General features: G+C 37.8%; 2 protein-coding genes and 1 pseudogene across 2 annotated transcripts; 2 read left to right on the top strand and 1 right to left on the bottom strand.

Moving 5' to 3' along the window:
- Nucleotides 1-2,851: 2,851 nt before the first annotated feature.
- Nucleotides 2,852-3,528, top strand: LOC108833106 (GCN5-related N-acetyltransferase 4, chloroplastic-like; annotated as a pseudogene).
- Nucleotides 3,529-3,800: 272 nt separating this feature from the next.
- LOC108833107 (metal tolerance protein C1) lies at nt 3,801-6,633 on the top strand. The gene is made up of 12 exons (XM_018606546.2): nt 3,801-4,163; nt 4,249-4,318; nt 4,392-4,489; nt 4,569-4,690; nt 4,861-4,976; nt 5,053-5,149; nt 5,293-5,377; nt 5,558-5,620; nt 5,701-5,806; nt 5,897-6,039; nt 6,130-6,221; nt 6,308-6,633. Exons 1-12 carry the CDS (start codon nt 3,888-3,890, stop codon nt 6,414-6,416), a joined length of 1,377 nt encoding a protein of 458 aa, XP_018462048.1. The 5' UTR covers nt 3,801-3,887; the 3' UTR covers nt 6,417-6,633.
- Nucleotides 6,541-9,502, bottom strand: LOC108837842 (uncharacterized). Its single transcript, XM_057001257.1, has 2 exons — nt 9,376-9,502; nt 6,541-8,859 (listed from the first exon to the last, which is right to left on the bottom strand). The coding sequence occupies exon 2, from the start codon at nt 8,857-8,859 to the stop codon at nt 6,640-6,642; it is 2,220 nt and encodes a 739-aa protein (XP_056857237.1). The 5' UTR covers nt 9,376-9,502; the 3' UTR covers nt 6,541-6,639.
- Nucleotides 9,503-10,982: the final 1,480 nt, after the last annotated feature.

Raw genomic sequence — 10,982 nt, 5'->3', positions numbered from 1 at the left:
TTAAAATTTAATATTATAATCAAATTTCCAATAAATATGTGATTCTGTGTCTTTGTCATTTAGAATATTTTATTGATATGTTTTGGTTATTTTCTCATTTTTATTTATATTATATTTAAATTTACGAAAGTGAAAGGATATGGTTTTTATCCTAAATAATTTTCTTTTGTGGAAGCAAAAATAAAATGTTATATAAGAATATAAATTATACAAAGTGATATATATTTTATAATACAATGAGTTCTTGATGATAACTTAATACATGTGCATAAATTTTAATGTGTGTGTTTTTATGAATTGGGAAGATACTTTTGCAGTATATATATATATATTTATAAAAATAGTTAAATCCGGATCTATTAAAGATACATACTTAAATTTCGGATAAAAAGTGTAATCTACAGATAGATCTTTTTCTGGATATTCAAATAGATCGAAAATAATTGTCTATATCCGTGTGGCTAACGGAGTCTTAATCTCAGATTCATCTTATCTAGGGATGTCAATTGGACAGACTTGGTGGATGTGGACGTGTCCAGATGGGTTTATTTTTTCTGGATGTTTTTGGCCGGAGTTCAAATAGCACCATATCCAAATAAGATCATGTCTAAATAAGACCATGACTAAATAGGACCATAACCAGTTTGATTGTCCATAGGGTCTAGACGCCTACTTAATATAAAAATCAATTTTTAATTTAAAAATGTACAAATCTAAATTTCATATGAGAAAGTGAAGATGAAGAATACCTTGAATAAGGAAGAGGAAGACTCCAGGAAGCTTGAATTAAGAGAATGAGAGCAACTGTAAAGAAGATGAAACCAAGAAGCTCAGAATCGAGCCTTCTCGTGAGTCTGATGGCCAAGAAAAAGAAATTATTATTTTCCCAAATGCATTAATCCTAGATATTTTAAATATTTTGACGGGTCATGTCCATTTGGTTTTACCTATTGGACCATGGATGTATTTGGGCATCTCCTATTTGGACAAAAGATTTTTTTGGACGGATTTGGGTGTATCCATATTAGTCCATATTAATTTGGATATGGGTTGTCCTAGACCGTTGGCCCATTTGACATTCTTTACCTTATCGGATTTTTTCTTAAGTGTTTATGGCCTACCACCACTGCTTGGTGGTTATTGTAATATTTGAATTTCCTAGACAAAAATTAGAGCATCTCTAAAAGGACTCTCTATTTTAGAGTTTGCAAAATTCTAAATTTGAAGTTTCAATGTGTTCTTCTCCAAAAAGAAAACTTCAAACCTAACTTCAAAATTATTTGTATTTTACATTATGGTCCCTATATTTGTTATAATTAATATAAATCCATAAAACTTATAAATAATTAGCACATATATAAAAAATCACATTAATATTAATTAATAAAATCTTACAGTAAATATAGAAACTATAAATATAAATACATAACTAAATATTAAACTACAAGAAAAAGATACTATATTTTGAAGTTTGCAAGACTTCATATGTGAAGTTTAAAGATGTTTTTAAACTTCATATTTGAAGTCTAAAGATATTTTTAAACTTTAAAACTTATTATTTTAAGGTTTATATTTAGTTTTATGTGTAAAACTAAAATTTATGATAACAAATATGAAATATTATAAGATATGATTTTTTAAAAGATTAAAATGATAAACAACAAAATATCTAAGAATCATGCAATGTAATATGTAATTGTAAGGACCAAAATGCAAATAAAAATATGAAACTTCAAATTTGAAGTTTTGAGTAGTGACATTCTGTATTTGAAATTTCACTACTAAAAACTTCAAATTTGAAGTTTTAAAGTTTCCTTTTGCAAAACAAAAAACTTCAAATATAAAGTTATAGATTGTCTTGAGATGCTCTTAAAAATTAGTTTTAATTTAAAAAAAAAAGTCTTTTATTATAAAATATGCTTTATTTATTTTTTTTTGGTGAAAAGTATGGTTTATTTGTTTTTGTAAAAGGAGGTTCCTTAGGGCATCCGCAACGCGGGATGGTAAGGCATTTTTTAGCTCTAATTCTTAGGCAAACTGATTAAAAAAATATATAATATTCGTGTAACTTAAGAATCAATCCTTAATTAAGGATATTAAGGACTAAGTCCTTAATGTGTTGGCAGCGTCTGATTGGTGAGGCGGAAGGTTGTGTTAAAAAAAAAATCATTCAGGCTGGCGATGAAAAAAAAAAAATCTGTATGGTGAAACGAAGGCGATCCCGACTCTTCTCCCTACTCCTCCGGCGTCTGCTTCCTCAACTCCCCAAAGCCCCAAATCGGAATCCGCCACTCTTCTCCGGACTCCTCCCTCTCTTTCAAGAGATTAATTCCCATCGCCACCCTCTCCACCTCTTCTCCCACCCTCGGTCTCGCCGATACGTTCACTCAGCTCAAAAAACAAGGCAAAGTAAGTTCCTGTCTGAAAAATCCCAATCTTAGTGATAGCATATGGTAATGATGAGCCTTGGCTATTATTCACCGTTAGGCTTTGAGAATCAGTTGTAGAGAACTCTAAGATTTAAGATTCAGTTCTTAAACCATTGAAAGTAGAGACAACTTTGTGATGTTAACTGCTTCATTGCTTTGATTCATCAGGGGGATGATAAAGTTGTTACCTTTATGTGTTTTAGTCAAAAAAAATACTTAAATTTTAACCATTCAATTAGAGGACTGGGTGATGTTACTGATGTTTTGATTCATCAGTGGATGATAAAGTTGTTCTCTTTATAGATATGTTTGTATGGTTTTTTTTTATTAGGACTAAAGGCTTGAGTTTTGATGAGAGACAAGACATGTTTTGGTTCATCAGAGTTGTTTCTCTTTGTGTGTGTGTGTGTTTTTGTATCTAGGAGTATGCAAGGCAAGTCAAATTGCTGATCTCTTCCCAGCGGTTTCACCTGAGATCGTTGTAAGGGAAGCGAGGTTAGAGGACTGCTGGGAAGTGGCAGAGACTCACTGCTGATAATGGGGTTCTATGTTCCACCAGGGTGCCAGAGGGTCTGTTTAGTCGCTATGATAGGTAGCTCGGCAGATGAACCCATCTGCATCGGTAGCCAAGATTTCAAGATTGGTGCTTTTGATGCAAAGATTAGTCTTAACAAAGGCGCTATGTAGCTGGGATATTAACTGTTGATACCGTCACTGATTATCTTCCAAGGAAAGGACCTCTCTGTCAGAGAAGGTTTGTTTGCTTTCTCTTCTCATATGCCTCTCTGTTCTTGAAGACGACTATTTGTTTTTTTTTTGTTTTTGGTTTCAGGACGGGGATTGCTTACATATCAAACGTGGCGGTACGAGAGAGTTTCAGGCGCAAGGAGATAGCAAAGAGACTCGTATGGAAAGCAGAGGCTTTACCTCAAAGTGGTCTGTTACTTACCCTTTGGGTGGGGGCTGAGGATCTGCATTGGTCAGAACTTCTCTATGCTGGAGGCAAAAATGGCAATGTCATTGATTCTACTAAATTGTGTTGTTGACTTTATTATCTTTTTGGTGTTCATATAAAAATTCCAAAGTTCTAGGAAAATTATGCATGGATATACACATATATACACATATAAAAATTCCAAAGTTCTAAAATCCAATTCAAAAAAAAAAAAATTCTAATAACTCCATGATGAATAACACCATTGAAGATACAATTATGATTAGAATCCTTAACTATTCAATAAAAAAAATAAACAATATACTAATCCTAAGGACTACCCACCATTGGAGGTGCTTTACGCAGTATATATAATAGAGAATCAAACTTTAAATAAATAAAATGAAAAGTTCAATTTTTTCTTTTTCTTCTTCCGAGTCTCCTCTGAAGAAGAAGGTGGGAGTAATTTTCAACGCCTGAGAGAATAATAGACAGATAGATATGGTTGGTTCCTCGCAGCTGAAATGAATCGGATTTGTAGATCATCCCTTTCTCGATTATCCCTCCACCGTCCTCTCCGGCAGTCTTCTCCTCCTAGTTTCAATATCTCCAAAAGGTGGCATTTTGGGCACACTGGATCATCTGATCAAAGGCCCCCCGGAGGAGCAGAAGAAGGAGAGAGGATTTTCCGGCTTGGACTCACCTCTGACATCGGTTTGTCTGTCGGCAAAGCTCTCACCGGTTATCTCTGCGGCAGCACCGCCGTTATCGCCGACGCTGCTCATTCCGTTTCCGATGTGGTATGCTTATCCTTTGATCCATCCATTCATTTATTTATTTTGATACACATTAAAAAAAATCAAATCAAATCTTCCTTCTCCTCAGGTCCTAAGCGGTGTTGCTCTATTGTCTTACAGAGCTGCCAATGTTCCCAAAGACAAAGAACATCCATATGGTTGCTTCCTTCACCTCTCTACGGTTTTACGGTTTTCATGTTTTTTACGGTTTTCATGTTTGTGTTTCGTCAGGGCATGGTAAATTTGAAACGCTTGGAGCCCTTGGAATCTCTACCATGCTTTTGGCTACTGGCTGTGGCATTGCCTGGCATGCCGCTGACCTCCTTCTTGTATGTATTAACCCAATTTTTATAGGTTTGGTATACTTTAAGTTGTGAACATTGTTAATATGAGTTGCTTTCTTCTTAGAGTGCACTGTCCGCAGCCCCTGAGGTGAATCATGCTCATGGTGGACATCATCACGGGATTGATATGACTCACCCCACTCTCGCTTTGACTGTTACTATTGCTTCCATTTCCATCAAAGAAGGGTCAGTTCTTTATTACTCACTTTCCAATTCTCACCAAAGTTTGTCATAGCCCTGCTTCTCCCTCCGCATTGATTATTTTAGTATGTCCTGAAAGGAAGAGATTTTCATTTCTCCTGTGCATCAATATATATATGTATTCACTTATTTTGATTATTCTTCCTGCTTTTCAGGCTTTACTGGATCACAAAACGAGCAGGTGAAAAACAAGGGAGTGGGTTGATGATGGCAAATGCTTGGCATCACCGATCAGATGCTATTTCTTCTCTAGTTGCACTTGTTGGAGTTGGTAAGCCTTTTTTTATCATATGTTAGCAACTATATCTTTTGCTCCATCATGAAAGTTTTTTTTTACTTGTGTGCAGGAGGTTCTATTCTAGGAGTTAGTTTCTTAGATCCCCTAGCTGGTCTTGTTGTCTCGGCAATGATTTTCAAAGCTGGACTCGAAACGGGTCACCAAAGGTATTCACACCTTTCCCCCCGTCTCTGTTAATATCAATTCTCTCTATACAAAGGTTGTATTAGCTTGAACATGGAATAATGGTTGTCTTTTGTCTCGAACACCATCTCCATTGGTGGATTCTTTTTTTCTTTTCTTTGTTTAGTGTATTGGAACTGGTAGATGCTGCTATACCAGCTCAACAATTAGAGCCAATAAGACAGACCATATTACAGGTTGAAGGAGTCAAGGTATGGGCTATTGATTCTCCTTGTACATTTCACGATGATAGGGCATTCAAATATATATTTCACGATGATAGGGCATTCAAATGATATTGGCTTTTTTTTAAGAGGCAGTGTATCTGTAAATCATAAAGCATGCCTTTATGTCTTATGTTATTGACCTCCATGATATTCTCAAACCATTAGGGATGTCATCGGCTAAGGGGAAGGAGAGCTGGTTCATCGTTGTATCTTGATGTACACATTGTGGTGAGTGCTGCTTCCTTCTCTATCGGTGTAGATAGAATTATCCCCACTAAAACAACAAAATCATCACCGTTTCCTTATAGGTAGATCCGTTTTCCAGTGTGAGTGTTGCGCATGAGGTAGGAGAATATGTAAGGGGGCAGATCAATAAAAACCATCCTCAAGTGTCTGAAGTTTTCATCCATATAGGTGAAGTATATGTCTAATCTACAGTCTACTACATTACATGTTCACTGCTTTTTTGGGTCTCTTAGCTATCATCTCAACTTGTCATTTCAGATCCAGCTTTCTTACAGTTTTCTAGTAGCATGATGGATCACGATAGTATAAAAAAGGAAACTAATCAAGAAAGTAACATATGCAATGAGATTAAACATGTCGAAGCCACTGTCTCGGAAATTTTTTCATCACAGTTCTCTGAGGTACTCTGTTTTTTCTCTTCTATAATCCAGACCAAACCTAACGTCAAGTTACTTAGGTTCCGTTAAATGGAAATTTTCACATATCTGCAGAAAATGATGATTAAGCGAGTTACACCCCACTTGTTGCATAGCAAGATCTTCCTCCAAATCGAAGTAGCGATGCCGTCAACCATGACAATACAGTAAAGCTCTTCCGCATCTGCCTTTGTAGGCCATTTGATTTTCTCGTGCAGACCATCTGACAAGTATTTATTTGGTTGCTTTGCAGGGACGCAATGAGAGCCGCTGAAGATGCAGAGAAGGAGATTCTGAAGGCAGTCTCAAATGTGGCTCGCGTCAGTATTCAGCTTAGTCTCAAGAACTCCCTGCCTCAGTAATTACCTGGTTCAGCTCAAAAGAAAAATACAATGAGCCAATTCTCTCTCTGTTTATAACCGCGCATGTCAGCGTTTTGTTTATATTACTGGCGTTTGGTTTAAACTCAAAAGTTTGCACCTTGGGAGTGTACAATTGTCTCTATAGCTTTCTTCAGCCCTGACATTTGGTTACAATGATCAATAAGAAACAAAAGGCAAAACATTTTCTGTGACTAAACCGTCTCTAACTGCTAGATTCCTCCTGGTTTAAGGCTTGTTGTTCTATACGGATGCGCTTTGTGTACTTTCTTCTTCTTGACTCCCCCGTAGCCTTTCTCTTCTTCTTTTCCGAGTTACCAAGGTACCCGAAAGCAAAAGCTTCCAGTGCCTTTGCAGTCAACGGTCGGGTCCTTGTACTCTGCCTCCGCCCAGGACCGCTTACCTGCATCTCTCCAGGCATTTCCTCATCCATTTGAATAGATGACTGCTTTAGGGGACAAGAGCTCTCACTGTTATTATGCACCCCGTCTGTGGTGGCAGCTTCCTCAGCTTCTAGTGAGGTTTGTGAAACGTTCAAGTCGAAATCTTGTCTGATTTCAGGTCTTCCTTGGCGGCCTTCATTTCTTCCACATGAGCTATCATCTTCTGCAGAGGAACCAGTTGAGGACAGTTTCAGAGTATCGATATGCTCCTCTCTCATCAACACCACATTTTGATCAGCTTCTGATGGGTTTGGTCTCATCTGTGTCCCCTTCTTCACTGGTTTCTTCTTCACGTCCTCTGCCAAGCTACTCCTGTTGGGTGACAACTTTGGGTTTCTTGGTCTCCCTCGTTTCCGGTTCTTCTGCCCTCTCTCATTTAGCGAAATGGTGCTTGAGTTGTTCATGTCTACAGAGCTGCTCTTACCAGGACTAATACTGCTCCCACCGCACACTCTTATAGTTGTTGTCTCTGCCTTGTTTTCAGATTCTTCAGACAGCTGGTAATCCTCAGATTCACTCAAGTAACTTGCGGGGTTTACTATTGAATTGCCTGTCTCAACAGGCAAAGATCTTAGCTCTTTCAACGTACATCCTTCTTCCACACCACTGGTATCCATAATAGTAAACATTGTCACCTCCTGAGTTTTACTTGTTTTGATGCGTGGTTCTAGGTACCTTTTCTTCTTCTTCTTCTTGCTGTTGTTCTGTGAAGAATCATCATCATCAAACTCTATTGCCGGTTCATTCTTGTTTTCCTCTTCTTTTCGAGGATCCTCATCAGTATTGAGGTGAAGAAGCGTGGGATCTAAAGCAACCTTGTTCAAGACATCAGTAAGAGAATCGAAGTAGTGACTCCCCTTTGACATCTTCCTCCTGGAAAACTTATTAGCTTCCGGTATTAGAAAAACAAGAGAGTTCTTTGGACCATCTTTCGGCTGCTCCGAGTGCCACCCTCTCGCCAACAAACGTGGCCAAACAGCTTCCCAGAAGAGGTCACTGGACCGCGTCTTGCTCATCCTGTACTCTCCCTTCAAGAATTTGACAATATCCGCAACGGGAAGATCATTGCGTATTCGGACTTTGGAGCCTCCTCCTCCATGATTACTCAACTTGCTTGCCTCTAACGTCAAATCTTTCTTGCCTTTACCTATACCAATCGCTTCCGTAAGCACATCGAGACCAATCAGTTTCTTTAAACTGAACACATACTCCTCCAGTTCAATCCTATCTTCTCTAAATGCTTTATATACCTGAAGCAACGTACTCTTGCACTCCTCGGATACATGAGAGGAGATCCGAGAGAGCAGTTCTTGTTGCCTCCATCCTGTTAATAACTTGTGGCCTTGTACAGACCTTTTGCTTCTCCCGGACTTGCGTCCATCTACCCATCTTTTGTATTCATTAGACCTGTAAAAGCTGCCGTAATAGTATGAGAGCATGTCTCCCATCTTTTTGCTCCCAACGAATCTCTGCAGCAAGACAAGGTTTTTCCCAAGAAAGTAGAGGCCAAGAAGAAACCTCTCTCGCTCAGCGTCTTCCCAAGATTCACCTGAACTCCCAGGGAACGGATACAGGCTCTTATCCAGCCACTCGAACTTTACCTTTGCGTTTTTTTGGCATGGCAACGCAAGAACAATACTCCTCGGTTTGATTCTAGCAGCTGGTTCCGAGGAAACATGGCATGAAGGTCTCTCTCCTTCTCCTTCTTCTTCTTCTTCAATCTCTGCTTCACGGAAACCTCTGAATTTCTCACTTCTTGTCCACATAAGTGGGATAGGCAGACCAAATGTGACCAGGTGGGGATCTAATCCAAAGCAGCATCTGATGAGCTTTGAACGATCATGCTCTGGGACTAGATGAGGGATAACTGCCTGGTACTGATCTCCAACACGCGGAAGCAGCTGGGGCTCTCCATTAATTCCATGTTGATACGGGGACGAACCTTCCATGGTATCATCATTATCTGAATGAAGTGGCTCCATCTAAGCAAATCATCAAATCCACATCATAAAACAAACATAGAAAAACCGCAAACTTGTCAACTGTTTCTAAAGAGATGATTCATTTTGCTTAGAACGTACAATAAACCAAACTAGTGAACAAAAGAAACCATTTTTAACGCAAACTAAATTAGACCCTCGTGAAACAGACATAGCAATGGAAGAAAAAGAAGGAACTTTAGTTGTTAACCTCTATTGAAGAAGTCCAACATTAATAAGAAGAAAAAAGGCAACGTCGAGTAATAAAAAGGTTTGTGAATGAATCTATGTTGAATCTAAAGCTACATGTCAACTTGGCGTGTAAGCCCAAAGAGTTTAACGATACGAACAGCAAACGGCGAAACAGACAGAGCAATGAAAAAAAAAAAAAAGGAGCTGTATATATTATATATAATTTATATATACATTTAGAAAAGACAAGTCGCGTGAAAAGACGGAGACGAAGATGTAGAGAAAGAAGAAGAAGACGTGGTCGGAATAAAAAGATGTCGGATTTACCTCAATCACAACTCAGCTTTGGCGTCCACACCCGAAAACGAAAACTTACGAGTTCTCTCTCTGTCTCTCTCTCGCACACAGACTTTCTGAGCAACCAAAAATAAATATTTATGGAAATAAAATTGCAAAAACCATCTCTATATATAATAATAATGGATCTTACGCTTCGCTTTAGAATTTATTTATGAGCGTGTGAGACCACGCGTTGCGCTCTTCTACTAAGATGGGCTTTGTAATTTAATGGGTTTGAAACTACCATATCGCCCTTGTCCTGACGACCGCCTCTTCGTGTTCCTTTGACCTCTTTCCGTAATTCACAATGCATCTGTCTGCGCTTTCGTGGCAAGTGAACTTTATAAAAAAAAAATTATGCTTTTCCATCTTCTAATTTTTACTTTGTTGTGTGTCTCCGTGTTAATTACTACACTCTTGTAAAACGGTCAAAAAAAGCCCCCTACTAGACACTAGTAATAGTGTTGTATATGTATTCTTCTTAACTCGTTTATGGAAGACAAACTTCAGATATTTCTTTTTCTCATATACTAAACTAATGTTTTCATTTTATATAGATGCAAAAGTTAGTAATCAAATATTTCTTGGGGAAATTTCATAACTACACTTTGTGTAGTACCACAATTCAAGTTTACCACTACTTTGGGGACATTTTCACAAATACACTTTTCAGTAGTGTGAAAAAGACTAAATTAACCCTACCCTATCTCTAACATATCACCTCTCTCCGTCGCTACCTTCTTCTCTCTGTCGAGACCATCGTTTCTCTCCTCTGGATCCGTCGTCGTCATCGAAAGTCATCGTCGTCGTCGTCATCGAATCGTCGTAGTCGTCATCATCGAAAGTCATCGTCATCGTTCCGTTGAGATCTCCGACGAGCTAACACACGGATTCTCTTTCTCACGCAATCGTCATCTCGTCCCTCTCTCACACACCGTGGATCAGATGTCGGATCCTTCTCCTGTTCAAGTTTCCCAGCTGGTATGCGTATATCTCCTTTCGATTTTGTGTATTTCTGAACGAAATCTGAAACAACGAACGTTAGTAAGCATTTGCTTTTATCCAAAAGGAAAACAAGGTTGATTTGGAGTTCACGTTGAGATTAAGATTTTGGAATAGCTAACACTGCACTTTTTACAGAATTATAATCCCTTGAAAATCTGAATTTCTTGATATTGTTAAAAGTACAACTCGACGATTTATAAGTCTTTATAAATAAGAACGATTTAGAAATAGAGGAGTAGTGTATATTACTTCTAGTGTTGAGATGTAGTGTCTATTACTTGCAGTGTTGAGATTAAGATTTTGGAATAGCGAACACTGCATTTTTTACAGATTTATAATTCCTTATAAATCTAGATTTCAGGATATTGTTAAAAGTACAACTCGACGATTAATAAGTCTTTATAAAGAAAAAAGATTTAGCAATTAAGGAGTAGTGTCTATTACTTCTAGTGTTGAGATGTAGTGTATATTACTTGCAGTGTTGAGATTAAGATTTTGGGATAGCGAACACTGCATTTTTTACAGAATTATAATCCCTTATAAATCTGGATTTCTGGATATTGTTAAAAGTACAATTCGATGATTTATAA

This window comes from Raphanus sativus, unplaced genomic scaffold (assembly GCF_000801105.2).
Source record: "Raphanus sativus cultivar WK10039 unplaced genomic scaffold, ASM80110v3 Scaffold3425, whole genome shotgun sequence".
NCBI classification, from domain to species: Eukaryota; Viridiplantae; Streptophyta; class Magnoliopsida; order Brassicales; family Brassicaceae; genus Raphanus; species Raphanus sativus.
The sequence above is the reverse complement of the archived record's forward strand: the minus strand, read 5'-3'. Positions and strand labels throughout refer to the sequence as shown.

Bases quoted from the DNA above. Each gene is read 5' to 3' on its own strand.
- LOC108833107 (XM_018606546.2), top strand. From the start codon at position 3,888: ATGAATCGGATTTGTAGATCATCCCTTTCTCGATTATCCCTCCACCGT. The intron at 6,040-6,129 runs GTACTCTGTTTT...ACATATCTGCAG, and splicing joins TTTCATCACAGTTCTCTGAG to AAAATGATGATTAAGCGAGT. The intron at 6,222-6,307 runs GTAAAGCTCTTC...GTTGCTTTGCAG, and splicing joins CCGTCAACCATGACAATACA to GGACGCAATGAGAGCCGCTG.
- LOC108837842 (XM_057001257.1), bottom strand. From the start codon at position 8,859: ATGGAGCCACTTCATTCAGATAATGATGATACCATGGAAGGTTCGTCC.